This window comes from Gossypium hirsutum, chromosome D11 (assembly GCF_007990345.1).
Source record: "Gossypium hirsutum isolate 1008001.06 chromosome D11, Gossypium_hirsutum_v2.1, whole genome shotgun sequence".
NCBI classification, from domain to species: domain Eukaryota; kingdom Viridiplantae; phylum Streptophyta; class Magnoliopsida; order Malvales; family Malvaceae; genus Gossypium; species Gossypium hirsutum.
Genome location: NC_053447.1, coordinates 14519560 through 14540207, shown reverse-complemented (window position 1 = coordinate 14540207; position 20648 = coordinate 14519560). Strand labels below are relative to the sequence as shown.

Genomic DNA, 20648 nt, shown 5'->3' with positions numbered 1-20648 from the left:
TAAAGAAAAGATAAAAGGACTGAATTCAAGACAAGTAACAAAGCGGAAGGACCAGGGTTGTAAATAACCCATTTCATGAAAACGCGCAGATCCTCCTAGATCGGGTCGGGTCGTGCGCGGGTTTAAGGGTGTAAAACGACATCGTTTCAACGACGATGTGCACTGGCGCAAAACGGCGCCATTTCTTGCACTTATATAATCCAAATTTTTGTAAAAAAAATCATTCTCTTCCATTTCCAAAGAAAAAAAACTGCAGCACTCTTTCAAAAACTCTTCCCCCCACATCCGGCCATAGGATTTCAGCCATGGCCACCGTCGCAGCGCCGCCGTGGCCGGTGGCCGGCAATGCGCAAAGGGCGATTTTTAAGCCTCCGCTTTAAATCCCTTCGAAGGCCAAACTTTCTTGGCCCGAAGGTCGAGAGAAAAGGACCCCTAAACCCACCTTTCAAGGCCAATTTCAACGACAGTGAGATCTCTGGCGACGCGGCCGATGGGCGTTTCAGGTAAGTTTTCCTTCCTTTTTCTTTTTATTTTCGTAGATGAAATAAAATAATAATAATAAACTAGATCTAAAACATAGAGAAAAATAAAATCACCTTCGAATCAAAGTTCAAACTTTTGTATCTTTTTTTTTATTTCAGAAATTTGGAAAAAACAAAAAGTTTCATTTTCGGCTCTTATAGCCGAACCTAGGCTATTCGCCATTATTTTCTTTTGTCTGTTTCTTTTTGTTTTTTCTTCTTTGTCTACTGCTATTCTTTGTTTTTCTTTTTTTGCTGAAATTTTTTTTAAGTTTTTGGGTTTTGGGTATTTTGGGTTAATTTTGTTGTAATGGACTTTATTTGTCTGATTTGAGTGTGTTGGGCCCGGGCAAAATTTGGGTCTTACAGCTGCCCCTCTTTGCTCATTGTTGTGTAACGAGAATGGAGAAAAGACTTCAAAAAAGACCAATTTTGCCCGGTCTCACCGGATCTTGACTTGTTTTGGTGCTTTCCTTCTTCAGGTAGTTTCATTCCAGTCCACTGCGTCTTGTTGCTTCGATCCACTCCACTGCAGTTGAGAGAGATACGACATGTAGCTTCAATCTAAGCTTCCGCAACTTCAGGGGGACGATATTTATGGTTTTAGTCTACTCCACTGCAACTTTAAGGAGATAAGACTTGTCATGGTAGATTTAATCTGGCCTACTGCAACTTCAGAGGTATAGGATTCATCGTTTTAATCTACTCCACTGCAACTTCAGGGAGATAGGATTAGTAGCTTCAACCTGTTCCACTACAACTTCAAGGAGATAAGGTTTGATATGATGCGTTCTACTACAACTCCAGAGAGATAAGATCTGTTATTTAGCTTCAATCTGTTCCACTGCAACTTCAAGGAAATAAGATTTGCTATCTTCAGTTTGCTCCACTGCAACTTTAGGGAGATAAGACTTGTATCTTCAATCTGCCCCACTGCAACTTTAGGGGGATAAGATTAGTGGCTTCAATCTGCTCCACTGCAATTTTAGGGAGATAAGAATCGCCATTGTAGCTTCAATCTATTTAACTGTAATGTCGGGGAAACAAGATTCGCCGTCGTAGCTTCAATCTGCTCCACTGCAATTTCAGGGAGATAAGATTCGTCATTGTAGTTTCAATTTATTTAACTACAATTTCGGGGAAACAAGATTCACCGTCGTAGCATCAATCTGTTCCACTACACCGCCAGGTAAGTAAGATTTGCCGTTATAGCTTCAATATTTTAACTGCAATGTCGGGAAAACAAGATTCACTGTCGTAGCTTCAATCTGTTCCATTACACCGCCAGGTAAGTAAGATTCGCCGTTATAGCTTCAATATATTTAACTGCAATGTCGGGGAAACAAGATTCGCCGTCGTAGCTTCAATCTATTCCACTACACCACCAGGGAAACAAGATTCACCGTCGTAGCTTCAGTCTGTTCCACTACATCGCCAGGGAGGTAAGATTTGCCGTCTAGCTTCAATATATTTAACTGCAATGTTGGGGAAACAAGATTCGCCGTTGTAGCTTCAATATGTTCCACTACACCGCCAGAGAAGCAAGATTCATTGTCGTAGCTTCAATCTGTTCCACGACACCACCAGAGAAGTAAGATTCGCCGTTGTAGCTTCAATCTATTTAACTGCAATGTCATGGAAACAAGATTCGTCGTCGTAGCTTCAATCTGTTCCACTACACCACCAGGGAGGTAAGGTTTGCCATTGTAGCTTCAATCTATTTAACTACAATGTCGGGGAAACAAGATTCGCCATCGTAGCTTCAATTTGTTCCACTACACCGCCAGGGAGGTAAGACTCGCCGTTGTAGCTTCAATCTATTTAACTGCAATATCAGGAAAACAAGATTCGCCATCATAGCTTCAATCTATTCCACTACACCGCCAAGGAGGTAAGATTTGCCGTTGTAACTTCAATCTATTTACCTGTAATGTCGGGGAAACAAGATTCAACGTCGTAGCTTCAATCTGTTCCACTACACTGCTAGGGAGGTAAGATTCGCCGTTATAACTTCAATTTATTCCACTGTAATGCCAAAGAGATAGGATTCGCTGCCCATAGATTTAATCCACTCCACTTCAGCTAATCCAAGTTTTAACGCCAGAGAGATAAGATTCACTGCCCTTAGCTTTAATCTGCTCTGCTGCAACGCCAGGGACACAAGATTCGCTATCTTTAGCTTTAATCTATTCCATTGCAACATCAAGGCGATAAGACTGGTGTCTTCGATCTACTTCGCTGCCAGTACAGGAATGCAAGATCTACTATTTTCAACCTACTCCACTGCTGCTCAGGGAGATAAGGCTGGTGGCTTAAATCTGCTTCCCTACTACCTTGGGAAGATAAGATTCGCCGTCATGATTTCAATCCATCCCACTGTAACTTCAGGGGTATGGGTAACTTCATTGATCTGCTCTGTGGGGAACATGACCTGTAAAATCCATTTTATGGACCTATTTATACCTAGTGTTTAGGATGTCATGATTAGAATGAATCAAATGCTCCTAACTAGATGTGTATATATGATATTTGCATGAATGCAGAATGTCATTTTTCGAGAATGACCCCTTTTTAATGTTTGGGTTGTCATTCCTCGTTGTTCATCAAGGTTTTATCACTAATGCCTTCTTGTTCAACTGGTATCTTCAACTAAAAAATCAAAGATATAGTCGCAATTTAGACTATTCTTCCTCAAATGCTTTCAACCCTTAAGTTGGTTAGTTCTAAACAATAGCTCTGTTTCAGGTCCTCGTACTATTTAGAAACTTTCAGAGTAAAATACAGAACTCCTTCTGCTTGAATATTATCAGTCCATTAATCGTTACTTCAATGAAAAATACTTGAAAAAGATTATCAAAATGGACAAGATGAAGTTTTGTTGAGAGTAAAGCTCGGAATGAATGAATTAATCAAGATAGCAAATTTGCTAGAATACAAAATGAGAATAAATTAATCAAGATGGTGTATTTTACCAAAATACAAAAATGAATAAAATGGAAATATGTGCCCCAGATATCGCTTTGTGATGAATGACTTAATTACTATTTGATAGTAGTTGACTTTTTATGAAGGAATATGTAATGGTTACCATGAGATAAAATAAAATCATATTGGGAGAACGAATATTATCCCAAATAGATCAAAGATATCCTATGAGGGTAACACACTTATGACAATGTCATTGGACGAGCACTGAGTAGTTGCTTTAGTAATGATATGTAGTTAGGGAGAGTTCAGTCACAATACTATAGTGAAATGACTTTGTGACTAAGGGTTAGTTTAGCAATGATTTTCAAAAGTGCTAAAAGAACTTTTGAGCAAAAGCTAAAATTTTGTGCTTATGCTTTTGGCCAAAAAAGTGATTTTTCAAAGTATTTTTTGTCCCAAAAGCACTTTTAAAAAACTCAAAAAAATCTTGTGTAGCAATGTTTTTATCTCAAAAGTGCTTATGAGAATAAATGCTAAACTGGCATGATGATTTGGAATAAGTCTTTTTAAAAAATCCACATCAGCTACAAAAATTATTAACCGTGCTAATTATTTGGACTAACTAATACATTACTTTTTCCTTTTTTTAGTCATTATAAAATAATGGTAAAATTGAAGTTTTGATTTCTCTACTATGCTCACTTTTGATACTTAATCCTTATATTTTAATTTTACATAATCTGGTTCTTTACTTTTACAAATGGCATTAATTAGTCCAAATATTTAACATACTTATATATGATAGTTATCTTATTGTACTATCATATCATTTATACGCTAACAAATGTCCATGAAAAAAAAAGTTATTTATATGTGAAAGGTTAAAGGTGATTTTTTTCAACTATTGATAAACGTCTTGGCAAAAAAAATATTGTAAGCATGGCAAAGTGGAATGACACCGTCTTTTTTCTATAGATTATTTAACAATGGTCAAGTTTCAATTTTGGTCCCTAAACTATGCTCAAATTTAAGATTTAATCTTTACACTTAAACTTCTTGACATAATTTAGTACCTCAACTTTTACAATGTCATTAATTAGCCCACATGTTTTATTTTGATTAAAATGATTATGTAATTTTTAAGAGTTGTCAACACCATTAAAATATCTATTAAATTTATGACCATTACAATGTTTTTTTTTGTAACATGGTTATGATAAATGACAAAAGTAGCATATTTAAACTCATTCTTAATGCATTTTTGGATGATTAATTATGCAAATTGGTGAATTAGATACTAATATTCCTTAATTAAATTCATGTTTCTTTACTTAGGAGAGCATTTGGGAGAGAAAGAAGTGAAAAAGAAGCGAAAATTAGAGAAAAAAAAGTAGATTTCAGGAGCACACAGGCTAGACATACGCCCATGTGTTAACCCGTGTAGATTTTGCAACCTGCTTCTCAAACACGCGTAAAAACACAATTTTTAGGCTTTCTGGGCATTCTAAAGTCTATAAATGCTAAATAGAAGAAGAGATAGGGGGCCATAAAAGAATATCGAAGAAACAACTTGAAGAACACCATTGGAGCCAACTCTGAAGTAGATTTCAATCAAGATCGAAGACCTCCTTTTAATTTCTTTTGAAGTTTTTATAAGTTTTTTTTATTTCTTGTAGTTTTTCTAACTTTGAAATTTTTTTTATACAGAATTATGAACTAATTCCCTAAATACCTAGGGAGGATGAAACCTATGATGAATTCTATTATTTTATTTTTGTTTTATGTGATAAATACTTGATTCTTGTTCTCAATTATGTGTGCTTATTTCTTGTTTTAATATTTCTGGGATATTAATTCATGTTTAATGTGCTTAATTCAGTGGAGGAAAAGTCCTGTTTAAGAGTAGATCTATCATAATTGAGTGGTGTTGCATGCAATCCTAGAAATAAGACAACATAAATCTACTGAATTAGAGTCAAATCTAATAAAGGAATCCATAGATCGAGTTAATACGACGATAGGGGTTTTAATTAGAAAGAGATTTCAATTAATCAACTTAAAGTCAGTTGCTCTTACTCTCGAAAGAGATATTAGCATAATTTAGGGATTTCTACGGATCAAAATACTAAGTGAATAAATCATTTAATTCATATTCATAATAATAGATGAAGTCTAGGTGGATTCTTTCTTAGATGTTGTCTCTCTCATTGGTTATCTTTCGATTATTTTCCTTATTCATTCTCTGTTGAGTTCTTAGTTAAATTAGTTTAGTAAATTTAGTTTTAAACACATCACTCTATTTTGTCGGCTAAATAATAAGAAAATGGCAATTACTAATAATTTTAATCCTTGTGGATACGATATCTCTACTCACCACAACTATATTATTTATCGATACGTGCACTTGCCTTAATCATATTTTTAGTTAGTCACGTGAGACACATCAAGTTACCATGTGAGTATTTAAAAAAAAATTAAAATGTCACTCTAATGAATTTAAAATAAATTAATGGTGTTAATAATTGGAGTTGATTTTTTAGATTTGAAAAATATATTTCAAACTTTCAAAAAAGAAACCAGTGTTCTATAATTAGGGGAGATGTGTCTCTATTGACATCTTAGTTAATTCTATCCTTTTAGATTTTAGTAGAATCTTATCATGACGGAAAAAAAAAGAGTTATATATGTAGAAAATTGATTAATATTTGGAGAAATAAAACAAAGAATATGATAAAGAATATAATGAAAAGAGAAATAATTTTTTTTATGGAAGAAAGAAAACACCCTTTCTAATAAATTTTTATTTCACTCACTCTTAAAAATTCTTCATTACATACAACTCTTTATATAGGAGTTGTAAGTGACTATTCATCTACATCAGGAGTTGTGACTATTCATTTACTTAACTTAAATGCTATAGGAGTTGTGACTATTCATGCATGTGTGTAACTTTTTATCTTCAAGTCTCTTCACTCTTCTAGCTTTTCATAATTTATTTTGTGCAAGATTAATTTAATTATGTGCCAACAATGCCTCCCTTAAATTAAACTTGCTTCGAACTCCCAACCTTTCACCATTTTTCTTGAAGACTTGTCCACTTAGCGACTTTGTGAAGATATCAGCCATCTGATCTTCCGTCTTGCAATATTCAACTTGAATATCACCATTATTCACTAGTTCCCTCAAGAAGTGATACCGAATGCGAATGTGTTTTGTCCTTCTATGAAGAACTGGATCTTTTGTGACCGAAATAGTAGAACTATTGTCACAAAACAAAATCGTTGACTTGCTCTCCTTCTGCTTAAGACTCTCCAAAATTCCACGTAACCAAATCAATTGACATCTTGCATAAGATGCAGCGATATATTCAGCTTCTGTAGTCGAAAGTGCCACAACTAATTGTTTCTTTGAGCTCCATGAAATTGCACCACTAGTAAGGTGAAAAACATAACCAGAAGTGCTTCTGCTATCATCAATGCTTCCTGCTAAATCACTATCCGTATAACCAATGAGATCAACTAATATATTAGCTTTATAGAAAATTCCATAATCAATGGTTCCCTTCATATAACTCAATATTCTCTTGGCAGCCTCCTAGTGCTTGGAGTAGGTTTCTCCATGAATTTACTCACCAAGCTAACAGCATACACGATGTCAGGCCTTGTCGAAGTTAAATACACTAACTTCCCAACCAAACTTATGAATATGGTGGAATTGACAAGCTTTCCTTCCCCCTCTTTAGATAACTTCAGACCTGTGATGCATGGAGTAGAAACTGGATTAGCATTTTCAATCTTGAACTTTTTTAGAACTTCCTTTGCGTAGCTCTCTTGTGAAATAAAAATTCCTTTCTCAGATTGATGAACTTCAATGCCAAGAAAATGATGAAGTTCTCCCAAATCTGTCATCTCAAATTCTGCCATCATTGAATGTTGAAATTCTTTCAACATTTTCACATCATTTCCTGTGAAAATAAGATCATCAACGCAGAGACTTACAACCATGAATCTTTCTTAAGAATTGCCTTTGATGTAGAGAGAATGCTCATATGGACATTTCTGGAATCCACACTTCTGAAAATAAGAATTGATGCGGCTGTACCAAGCTCGGGTGATTGCTTCAACCCGTACAAAGCTTTTTTCAACTTGTAAACTTTTTCTTCTTCTCTTTTTTTGACAAACCCTGGTGGTTGATCAACATAGACTTCTTCTTTGAGAACACCATTTAAAAACGCAGATTTTACGTCCATTTGGAACATTTTCCAATTGTTTTGGGCAGCAAGAGAAATAAGTAACCGAACTGTCTCAAGTCTTGAAACTGGAGCAAATACCTCTGTAAAATATTCTCCTTCCTTTTGCTTGTATCCTTTTGCAACCAGTCTTGCCTTGTACTTGTTGATAGAGCCATTCGGATTCATCTTTGTCTTGTACACTCATTTGACTCCAATTGAATTCTTGTACGGCGGCAAATCTGTAAGCTCCCATGTATCATTGTTTTCAATTGAGCAAATCTCTTTTTTCATGGCTTTCCTCCATATTTCTTCTTGATATGCATCATCAAAAAAAATTGGATCTTCTCCTGCAAAGAAGGCAAAGAATACAACATCATTTTGCACAACTTCATCAGTTACATCATATAACTCTTGGATGCTTCTCATTTTTCAAATCGGGCTGGATGAAGAAGAATTTGATGAAGAACTTGGGGAAGCAGGAGGATTTCCTGCTTGAGCATCATCTTCAGCAGTCTCAATTACTGCCTCTTCTTCTTCTTTAAGTTCAAAAGGAAAAATTGGTAAATTTTCCTTTTCAACTTCCATATCTTCAAACATGGAATTTTCATCAAACCGAACATCTCGGCTTATCACAATCTTCTTTGTTTCTGGATTGTACAACTTGTATGTCTTACTTCTTTCACTATAGTCAATGAAAATGCATTTCTCTGACTTGTCATCCAACTTGCTTCTCATTGCATCTGGAATATGAAAGTAAGCAACACTCCCAAATACTCTAAGATGACGAACAATAGGCTTTGTACCATACCACGCCTCATGTGGTGTGCAATTCTCCAAGCTTCTTGTTGGTGATCTGTTGATAAGATAAACTGCACAAGAAACAGTTTCAGCCCAAAATCTTCTTGATAACCTCTTCTTCTTAAGAAGACATCTAGCCATTTCCATAATTGTTCTATTCTTTCTTTCACACACACCATTTTGCTGAGGTGTATGGCAGACTATCATTTCATGCCGGATGCCACTATCTCTGCAATATTTCTCAAATTCTTTTGAAAAATATTCACCTCCACGATCTGTCCGCAAGGTGTTAATTTTCAGCCTAGTAAAATTCTCCACTTCTGCCTTGAAATCTTTGAATCTCTGAAAAGCCTATGATTTTTCTTTAACACAATACACCCATAACTTTCTTGAGTAATAATCAATGAAAGAGATAAAGTAACGATTACCTCCCAAAGATGAAACTATCATTGGACCACAAAGATCCGAGTGAATAAGTTACAACAGTCTTCTTGCTTTCCACGAGGATTGAGAAGGAAAAGCAATTTTGTGTTGCTTTCCAAGCTGACATGCTTCACAAACATCATCAAGCCGATCGATTTTTGGTAAACCTCTGACCATCATCTTTCTTGAAAGCATCTCCAAATTTCCATAGTTCAAATGTCTATATCTATCATGCCATAACTTTGAAACTCCTTTATGAGCACTAATAAAGCAAGACATATTCTGATTTTGAAGGGTGTGAGAGAAAAGATTATTTGATGTCACTCCAACTCTAGCAACAACCTGATTTTTCCTTGACAAATAGCATGCCATGTCACGGAAATGAATATCATACCCCTTCTTCAAGAGATGCCCAACGCTAAGCAGATTATTTTTAAGACTAGGAACAAAATAAACTTCAGACATTTTCTCTACCCTTCATTGCTTTGTTTTGAACTCCAACTCACTAACACCGCTAACTTTGTAAGCTTTGCCATCTGCTACTTTTACTTCTCCACAATCAGATTCAAAGAACTTCGAAAATAAATTTTTGTTACCTGTCATATGATTGCTAGCACCACTGTCTATGTACCAGACATCATCAATCTCTCCACCATGAGACACGAGCAACAAAGTTTCTTGCTTTTGCTCTTGATTATTTTGTACTATATTACCTTCATTTTTCTCTTCTTTCTTATACCAGCATTCACTTGCCAAATAACCAGGTTTTCGACAATGATAACATTCAAAATAGCCACGACCTCTTCCTCTTTGATTTCCACGTCTATGTCCTCTTTGTGATCCTCTAAAATTCTGACTTTGGTTGGTTTCTTTCCATCCATTCTCCGTGCTTGCATCTTCACCTCTTTCACGAGCATTTGAGCCTCTTCCTCTAAAATTTCTTCCTCTTTCACGGCCACGATCTCTCCCTCTTTGATTTTTAAAATCCCCCTTCTTTTCATTTAGAGACAACTTTGACTGGAGTGCTTGATCTAGATCTACTTCCTTCTTCTTCTTGTTTAATATTTCTTCATGGGCTTGCAACGAACCTGTGAGTTCATCAATAGTCATAGTACTCAAGTCCTTTGATTCTTCAATGGCTACCACAATGTAGTCAAATCTGGAATCTAAAGAACGGAGGATTTTCTCAACACCACGAATATCATCCATAGTTTCACCATTTCTTTTTAATTGGTTGACTATGGACAAAACCCGTGAACAGTAATCAGAAACTGATTCCGATTCTGTTTTTTGCAATCTTTCAAACTCTCTTCGAAGAGTTTGCAACCGAACTCTTTTCACATTTTCATCTCATTTGAATGAATTCTGTAAAATCTCCCATGCTTGTTTTGTCGTGGTGGCACAAGCTATTTTTTCCCAAGTCGCTTCATATGATTGAACTCCTTGATATATCCAAAATAATGCTTGCTGATTTTTCTTCCTTGATTTTCTTAAACTCTCTTTTTGAACTTGTGTTAATCATTCCTCTTCTTCGACCCCAACTTCATTATAACATTTTTCAACAATCTCCCAAACTTCTAGAGATCCAAGAAGAGCCTTCATTTGGATACTCCATTTGCCATAATTTTCTTTGGTTAATTGGGGAACGGAGGAAAGAGGAATAGAATTGTTCATTTCGATCGAACAAGGCTCTGATACCAATTTGTAGAAAATTGATTAATATTTGGAGAAATAAAACAAAGAAAATGATAAAGAATATAATGAAAAGAGAAATAATTTTTTTATGAAAGAAAGAAAACACCCTTTCTAATAAATTTTTATTTCACTCACTCTTAAAAATTCTTCATTACATACAACTCTTTATATAGGAGTTGTAAGTGACTATTCATTTACATAACTTAAATGCTATAGGAGTTGTGACTATTCATGCATGTGTGTAACTTTTTATCTTCAAGTCTCTTCACTCTTCATATTCAAGTCTCTTCACATTTCTAGCTTTTCATAATTTATTTTGTGCAAGATTAATTTAATTATGTGCTAACAATATATAAGCTAGTGAGTTTAACTAAATTAACTAACTTTTGTGAAGGACTGCTAGTGAGTACAGAAAGTTCCTTTTATAAAGCATGTATGGATTTCACGTTAAAACATGTACAAATTATTTAGGTTTAGATAACCAACGCTTTTGGTATAATCAAATTATTTCACGTTAAAACATATTATATGTAAGTTAGTTCTTAAAAAATTCCTTCCACTCGGTCATCATTTTGCATTATTTGGTTCAACTGTAATCTGAATATGGGTTCTTTTTATCATTTATGATTGGCAAAAGTAAACCTCAAGCAATCAGAGCTAGTAATCCGAATCTCAACCTCTTCAACCTATTATTTATCCCGACTTTTATATGTATAAAAAAATTGCTAACTCTGCCTTCTGCTAGTCGAAGTCAATATCAAGATCCTCATCAGGGTTGCCTTGGTCTCTGATGGTGAAACTACTTGCTGATGAATCTCCTTTCTTATTGCCATCCGTTGATCTCTCTTTTGAACTCTTCGGTGATCTTGTTGTGGATCTTCAAAATGGTTTATCAAAGGCAACGTTATCAACATAGTAAAAGACACAACGTAGTGAAATTATATGCTATATAAATGTTATAATAAGTAATAACTATAAGCGCCTAAAGAATTGCTTACCACGAATCTCTCTCTTCTATATATGTATATGCCATATGCGCAAAAAAGGCAAATAATTAATAAGACATTAAAGAAAAAGGCTTTTAGACTTAATTACCAATGCTTGGGATGCTCCCATGCATGCCTGCGGAACTCAGGATGAACTTTCCATTCACTTGTATCCCAATCAGTGCTCAGATGTCACTACACCAAAACAGGCTTTTAGCGGCATTTTTAGTGGCGTTTGAATAAAAAACGCCGCTAAAAATTGAGCATTAGCGGCGCTTTATATAAAACGCAGCTAAAGATCGAGCATTAGCGGCGCTTTATATAAAACGCCGCTAAAGATCGAGCATTAGCGGCGCTTTAAGGAAAACGCCGCAAAAAAACCTAAACCCAACGACATCGTTTTTTGACCTTTCAGGCCTTTAGCGGCGTTTTTGGAGAAGCGCCGCTAATGCTAAGGGCTTTAGTCGCGTTTTTGGAAAAGCGCCGCTAATGCTCAGGGGCTTTAGCGGCGTTTTTGGAGAAGCGCCGCTAATGATCAGCGCTTTAGCGGCGTTTTTAGAAAAGCGCCGCTAATGCTCAGGGGATTTAGCGGCGTTTTTGGAAAAGCGCCGCTAATGCTCAGGCTTTAGCGGCGTTTTTGTAAAAGCGCCGCAAAAACATTTTATATGTCTAATTACTATTTAATTTGTTTATTTTTATTAATTAAAATTTAATTTATTTTTAATTGAATATTTGTTAAAAATAGATAAATTTGAAACAATGACACGTAGAAATAATTTGAAATAAAAAACATAGAAAAATATTTGTTAAAAATGGAAATATTAAAATATTATTATTTAAAATAATTTTAAAATTTGTACAATATTACTGAGTGTTTTTAATTTACGTATTAAAAATTTTCTTATATAATCGTAAAAGAGAATATTAATTTTAAAATATTGAATTAATTATCTCTATAGTTTAAGGTTTTTGGTTTAGGGTATATGGTATAGAGTTTAAGGTTTATGGATTATGGGTTTAGGGGTTATGGTTTACCGTTTATGGTTTAAGGTTTAGGATTTAGGGGTTATGGTTTATGGTTTAAGATTATAGATTAAGGGTTGAGGTTTAAGGTTTAGGGATTAGGGGTAAGGGGTTGAGGGTTAAGAGTTAAGGGTTTAGGATTTAAATTAATTAGATTTTTAATTTATATATTAAATAATTTATTATATAACTGTAAAAGAGATAATATTAAATTGATATATTAAAATTATGATTATAGTTTAAATTATTTATAAATAATTTATATATTAAATAATTTAATATATTAAAATAATGATTATAGTGTTCTTGGTACATGACTAATTGTTTTTTAATTTATATAATCGTAAAAGAGATAGTATTATGGTTTATGGTTTATTGTTTAAGGGTTGAGATTTAAATTTTAGGGGTTAGGGGTTTAGGGTTTTAGGGTTATATTTTATGATTCATGGTTTAGGGGATAGGGTTTAGGGTTTAGATTAATTAGTATTTTTTAATTCATATATTAAATAATTTATTATATAATTGTGAAAGAGATAATATTAATTTTGATATATTAAAATTATGATGATATTTTAAATTATTTAAGAGATAATCGATAAACTTTATATATATTAAATGGTTTAGGATTTAAGGTTTACTTGAGATTTGTTAAATAATGAAATTTTATACAATTAATAATTAATGCATTTATATTTAAAAAATATTTAATCTAAACCATTTGATATATTTAAATATTAAATTTTAAAAAAATTGATAAATAAAAAAAAGTAACATATTGATGTGGATAGGTAACTATCTATTTTGGATAGGACCAAATTATAACAAATAAAAATGAAATATAAGTACTAAAATAATTCCACATCGAACATCTAGCAAAATAATAGTAATTATATTTTAGTTAGAAAAAATATCTCTAATAAAATGGAGATTAGATCGGAAAAGAATAATTTAAAATCATGATTAAAACTCAATCTTTAATAGAAATTTGATATGTGAGAGATTAATTGCTTATATTGGATAATTCTAACTTAATAATTAATTACAGTCATTTTATTATTTGTTTTCTTATTAAAATGAAAATATTTATTTTGAGAGTACTTGGTTATTTTTATTTTATAAAAAATCAATTTATAAAAAATAGTAATAAAAAATGTTTTATAAAATTACTTAACTAATAATTTTTAGTAGACAAAATAAATTTTTTTTAACAGAGCAAAACGGTGTCATTTTGTTTAAAAAAATAATTTTTTGCGGTATTTTTTGAAAAAACGCTGCAAAAATTAGCAAAAAACGCCGCAAAAAATAATTTTACTTAATAAAACAGCGTCGTTTTGCTCAAAATAAAATATTTTTTATGGCGTTTTTATAAAAAACGCCGCAAAAGGTAATCTAAATCCCGCTCATTGCTCCCTCTTTTCTATCTCCCAAATAAAAGTTTCTACTTGATTCTTTTTCCCTTTTAATCTCAAAATTTGCCACCAAATTTCCCATTTTCAGCAACACCAAGTAAATACACCTACACCAATTACATTTCTTTTTCCTTTTCATTTCACTGCACCGAATTCACTCACCATAGCTGCTCATTTTCTCTCAATCTGTTAGGGTTTCTTTTAATTTTAGGCTTTCAAGGGAAACATACAGTTTCCTTTTAATTTTACTGGTGATTTCTATGGAGACGGAAACCTAGATGACAAGAAACCAGAGGAAGAGGAGGTGAAAGAGAGACTGAAACTTCCCATTGAATAAGAAATCAATAGAAGGAAAAAGCAATCAGATCTTTCTGAATAAGAAGAAAAATCAGTACTTTCTTTCCATTGAAGAACAAGAAGTGAAAGAGGATATCAAGGGAAGATGTCAAGAGAAAAACTAAGAAGAGCCGCACTTCCTCCTGTTCAAGAGGTGTTCTTTTTTATTTCTATTGCTTTCAGTATTTTTTTTTGAGACTATTTTCAGTGAAAGAAAAAATTTTGGAAATAAACCCATCATTTTTTTTCCTTTTCATTTCACTGCACTAAATTCACTCACCATAGCTACTCCTTTAATTTTACTGGTGATTTCTGTGGCGACGGAAACCCTAGATGAGAAGAAATCGGAGGAAGAGGAGTTGAAAGATAAAGGAAACGAAGAGGGGAGTAAGGCTGTTCGCTGAAATAAAGAGATAAAAAAAAAGGTTGAAGAAGGTGAAGGATCTCTATTCCAGTTTCTTTTTCTGTCTTTGCTTTAAAAAAATATTTTTTCTGATGGGATTTTATGTTGAATGCTAAACATAACATGATTGTTCTGACGCCATTAATTTGTTGAACTTTTGAAGCTGTAAAGCATACAGCTGTAGTCTTCCATTCTCTGATCAGTGACTTGTATACATTCTCTCATTTCAGAATAGTTCATTTCTAGAACTGTTACCAATTGTTCGACAACATATTATTGATGGTTTCACGCCCAAGGCCATTGATGTATTTCGAAGAGAATTTGATTTCTTTGACAAAGCTACATCCATTTCTGGTGTCCTATTTCCTCTTCCAAAGGAGGAACGTCGGGCTGGCATCAGGAGGTATTTCCCTTTATTAATGATTACACTTATGTCATGTCTGATTTCTTTCTGGCAATTAAATTGGTTGAGTGGCATGCTATTGGTTTAAGGAGTTGGAGAAAATTCAAGTGCAGGGAGATGACCTTTATTTGCCAACTGCTCCTAATAAACTTGTGTGTTAATTGGACAGGACACATTATGGGTTGAATTGCTTACACATAAGCACAAAATTCTATCTTGTACCAATAATTTTGGGAAAATTCGAAACCCCCTTTATGTGCTTGGCTGCCCATGTTGGCACATTTATGCACCAATTATGGGGCCATCTCCCTTTTTTTCTCCTACAAAAGACAAGGGATACTATGAGCACCAACCAACTCTGAAAGGGGGTTTCCTTTTTAGTATGTTATGGGAGTTTTGGATTTTAGAAATTGATCTTTCCGCTGGAATAAAAGCACCCTAACTCACCTTTTGAGATTACAGTTGCATTTATGTAACAAATTTCTAGTTATTCAATTTTAAATTCCTAATACAGTTCCAGGTTGCATAATTGAACTTGTTTAGCTTTCTTGTTTTGCTGGGTAAAATGCATTATCTTGATTTCTTACATAAAGCCATGCTGCCATCTTTTATAATTGACTTTTATACAAGGTTGGAGATGATTGTCGACAAGATGTTCTTGCTCTTCAAGTGATAGCTCTTCTAAGAGACATATTTACAGCTGTTGGACTTAATCTCTATTTATTTCCCTATGGTGTTCTCCCAACTGGTCCAGAGAGAGGTATTATTGAGGTGAGCATATCTTCTAATCTGTTAAGCTCTTGTTTTGCATCTACATTAATTCTGTTACACTAGTGAAGGAACCATTGAATTGTGTAATTCTTTTTGACATAACAGCTAAATTTTCAAGGAAAAAGACCTTTGAGGGAATATAAATCTCCCACTGCTGAGTTGTTTTTGGTTTTGGTTTGTCTTATTGTTGTCATTCTTGCAATTGTCTGTCTAGCTCTTAGGTCTTTCACCATCACAATAGAGAATGACTTTCTAAGAAGGTTTTGTTAAGTGAATTTAGGGAATACCACTGCTATTTTCACCTTGCTCCCCCAATGTGTACTATACAATCAAATATGATGATGTGGTTTGATTTACTAGTGAAGTTACTTGTGCATGTGTCTTGTTAAAGGATAATCATTCCTAGGTACTGTAATGAATATTTTACTTAATAAGTTCCCTCTTTTTCTTATATATAAAAAATACAAATTTAACTATTTAATAATAGAATAACAAAAAAAATCAAAATTTGAAAACATCTAAAAATTTTATAATTGAATGAGTATCCTTATAGTATATATTCTTTTAAAAAGTACATATTATATTTTTGATTGATATTTGAATAAATATTTTAAAAAAATAAAGAAAGAGTTAGAAGAAAGGTGAGAGGCATGTGAAGATATCTAAAAGGGAATAACAAGTTGGGGACGTGAAATGCAGTCATTGAACAGATTTAAGAAATGGAATATTATAAGAATAGGTATTAATTAATTAGTATATTAGCTGGAGTAGAAGCCACTAGTATCTTGCGTTTCAAGTACAAGTACCTTTTTTTTTTTTTTCTAAAATATACACAATCATGGGACACGTAACCAAATAATTACGCCTCCCTTCACTATTATATTAGGGTAATATATAAGAACAGTGACTTAATTATATAATTTATTCTATTTTAGTCGCTTAATTATTCATTTTTATTTAATTATTTAATTTTTTGAAATTAAATATTTAATATATTCTCTTATTAGTTGTAGGTGAGTGATTGAAAAGTTGTGGTGAGTTTTTTTATTAGTCTAATAACAAATTTAATCCTCTAATATTTATATGTTATATTAATTTAATTCTAAATTTAAAAAATTCAACGATCCTTAATTCTCATATATATATATATTGTGCTTATATTTTTGTTTTATAATTATATATTTTGATATGTTAATATAAATTAGCATCTGATATATTGTGAGTAATAAATTTTAATTCCACAAGTGGAATTAAAACGTTATCAGATGTTTTATTTTTATAATACTGATTTTCTTTTTATACTACAATCTAATAACTTATATCACATTATGCAAAAGACTCTAATAGCATATTATCATTATGACTTTTAAGTTCAATGAATGGCATATTATCATTATGATATTAGCAATATATGCATAGTGAACAGTATTGCAGGCTTTGTCTTTGGTTATATTCCTTTTTGATGAAGAGAGGCTTGAATTTTATGTTTAACTTTTTAACCTGTATTTTGTCCTTGTTCTGTTTCTTGACTATCAGGCAGCTAAGGGCTGTGATATTGAGCATGTTGCGTATGAATTTTTCACACAAGCGTTTGTATTATATGAAGAAGAAATTGCGGTAATTGTACTACTCAAATCAGCTATTGTTGAAGTCTGTTATGCCTTTCTAATTTGTGTGGGGTTTCATGAATGTTTATTGATCATAGGACTCTGATAGAATTAAATAATACTGAGATGCAAAGTGATTCCACAAACCCTGATAGTGTGGCGGATGCTTTCCTTGCCAGCACCTTGCGTTACATTCAGTTCCAAAAACAAAAAGGTGGTGTAGTGGGTGAGAAATTCAATTCCGTTAAACTGTAAATTGTTGAGTCATGTAAAGAAGTAATGCATGGTAGTTAGAGATGTAAATAGGCGTTTATTCTGGATTTGGATTTCATATTTGCTTGATTATATCTTTTATTAAACTGTAAATTATTGAGTCATGTAAATTGTATTATATCTTTTATTACCAAGATTTACTTGATTAAGAAAATGCATTGTATTTTTTATTACCTTGCTAATCATAGGTATTATTTATTTTAGTTTTGATTCTAATTTTTTATTTTTACTTTAATATTTACGATAACTTGCATTCTAACTTTTGGATTTTAATTGTGTTATTAATTTATTATTTTCAATTCTAAAACTAAATTCATTAATTTTTATATTTAATTTTAAAGTTAAAATTTTTATGGAAAATTTAATTTAAATAATATTTATCCTTAAAAGTATATTTAAAATTCAAATTTAAAAAATAAAATAAAATATTTATCATAAAAATAAATATTATTTGATTAAAATATATTTTTTTAAAGGTTATGTTTTTAGCGGCGTTTTTATGAGAAGCGTCGGTAAGGGTTTATTCTTTAGCGGCGTTGTGCTAAAAGCGTCGCTAAAGGTAATGCTTTTTTAGCGGCGTTTGTGGAAAAAGTGCCGCTATAGGTCATGGTCTTTAGCGGCATTTGTGGAAAATGCGCCGCTAAAGGTCGTGGTCTTTAGCGCGTTTGTTGGAAAAGCGCCGCTAAAGGTCTTGGTCTTTAGCGACGCTTGTTGTAAAAGCGCCGCTAAAGTTAGCGACGCTATCATTAGTGGCGTTTTTTGTGACGCTTCTCAAAGCGCCGCTAAAAAGCTAGAAAAGCGCCGCTAAAAGCCTGTTTTGGTGTAGTGTGTGAACTTTGATCATCTGTGAGAATAAGCATTGGTGCCATAGGGTTAGACTTGAAGACCAACTTTTATGTCACATTAATTAACAAAAGAAGAGAAGATATTGGCACAAACCAGCAGAGGGGAAGTCCGGAGGATTGTCTAAAAGGTATCGAGAAGGGCTTTGGTATGGAGATGTATTTAGAGAGGAAACAAATCGGGTTCCCTTTTTAATTGGTTCATTTGGTGTATATATAAAAGAGGAATTAGAGAAATTTTCTTAACCGGCCAGTGCTAAGATTTGTAGAGTCGCCCTTCTCTGAAGCCAAAAAGTGGAATTTGCAGCAAGGGCAAAAAATATAAGCGTCTATATAAGTCCTAGGGCATTCCATCTCTTTCTTGCATGTAGTGCAAACAGTCGTAAACCATGGAGTTCCTCGTGGAGGCGATGATAGACGACGAGTCGTTGGTGCTGTTGTACTTAGCGTGGCAATTGAAAATCCAGGGGTTCTAAATTACAAATAAAAGATACGAAGGGAAACTCTTATTTTTCTACTAAAAGAAAAAAGAATGAGAATAATAGAACCTGTGGCATTACTTACGGTAAAAGCCTTGGTTTGACAGGATAGGGAAGTGGCGGAATGCTGGAATATGTTAGAGTTGTGTGACCCAAATTTTAAGAAATTGCTTTCAAGTTAAGTTAAACAAAAATATATTTTCTTTCTAGAAAATTTAGTATTTATTAGTATAATATATTTAGCATTTATTAGCATAGTTTATTTGACTTACTAATTTAGCCTATAAATAGGCTCTTTTACAATCTTAGAGAGACGCACTCATTAGATTAGAATTCATAATATATTTAGAGAATTTTGTGTTTACGTTTTGGAGGATTCTTTATTTTTCGGGTTTTTGGGGTTTAGTTTTATCTTCATCTTTTGTACTCTTCGTTCTTTTGCCATTATAATAAAATTATCTTTGCCCATGGTTTTTTATCATTTTTGGAGGGGTTTTTCCACGTTAAATTTGTGTGTTCATCTTCTCAATTTCTTCTGCTATTTTTACTTGTTCGTTCTTTAATCGGGACGATCCTAACAAGTGGTATCAGAGCTATTTCAATTTTCATAGATCAGCCCGTTCAGAGATGGCAGCAACAAGGTTTGAAATTGAGAAGTTCGATGGTGAGACAAATTTCAATTTATGGCAAGTTCGGATGATGGCAATTCTAGTTTAAAACGGCTTGAAAAAGGTTGTTACAGGGAAAAAAACTGAGAATCTAAATCAAACATGTCAAAACCATTTTTTTTGAAAAGATAAAATAGTTGCCGACTAAAAAAAAGATCGGAGTCGCCACCGATCTTTCATTGAGGTGTGATCGGATCACCTTGAAAACGGTTTTGGTCTACGAATTTTTTTAAAAAACGGGTTCGGGAGTCAGTTACGTACGAGGAAGGATTAGCACCCTCGTAACGCCTAAAATTGGTACCTAATTTATTAATTAATGTCTTAAAGTCGAATATCGAAAACCTAAAAAGATTTTAAAAATACAATTCCCTTTTTATTTAAACAACATTTAGATAAATTTGAACAAGTATAAAAGGCCCTCTCGTCCCGAGGCGATAAAATGTCGTATCCCGTAAGTTAGGAAGCGACATTTGAATTCTCGAGAATAAGTTAGCCCTTAATTTTTATTGAAATTTCGTGTATTTGAAACCTGAAAATGTTTAGCCGTTTTAGCTCGACGAGAAAATCGAAACCCCATAAGTTAAGGCACGATTTCTTGAAGTTCCAAAGACGACATGTAGCTTGCTTTTAATTTTTTAAAACTTGGGTATTTTAAATTTCGAAGGATGTTTGGTCGTTTAGATTTAACGAGAAAATAGAAGCCCTATAAGTTAGGGCACGACTTTCTCAAATCTCTAAAATACGGAACATTATCTTATTTTTAAAAAAATCTTTTTAATTAATTGCAAGTACAATACTTTGAATAAAGCGTATTTATTTTATTTGAGGTGTAATAATGAATAAATGCGTCTA

At 33.1% G+C, this 20648-nt stretch overlaps 1 protein-coding gene and 1 long non-coding RNA gene across 2 annotated transcripts; one reads left to right on the top strand and one right to left on the bottom strand.

The window, feature by feature from the left end:
• Positions 1-9378: 9378 nt before the first annotated feature.
• Positions 9379-10110, bottom strand: LOC121223151 (uncharacterized). Its single transcript, XM_041104230.1, has one exon. The coding sequence runs from the start codon at positions 10108-10110 to the stop codon at positions 9379-9381; it is 732 nt and encodes a 243-aa protein (XP_040960164.1).
• A 3897-nt stretch (positions 10111-14007) lies between these two features.
• On the top strand, positions 14008-17980 carry LOC107912563 (uncharacterized). Its single transcript, XR_001688208.2, has 6 exons — positions 14008-14504; positions 14684-14785; positions 14984-15156; positions 15787-15927; positions 17464-17544; positions 17633-17980. It is a non-coding gene; the product is annotated as an uncharacterized lncRNA (long non-coding RNA).
• Positions 17981-20648: the final 2668 nt, after the last annotated feature.

Bases quoted from the DNA above. Each gene is read 5' to 3' on its own strand.
- LOC121223151 (XM_041104230.1), bottom strand. From the start codon at position 10,110: ATGGATGATATTCGTGGTGTTGAGAAAATCCTCCGTTCTTTAGATTCC.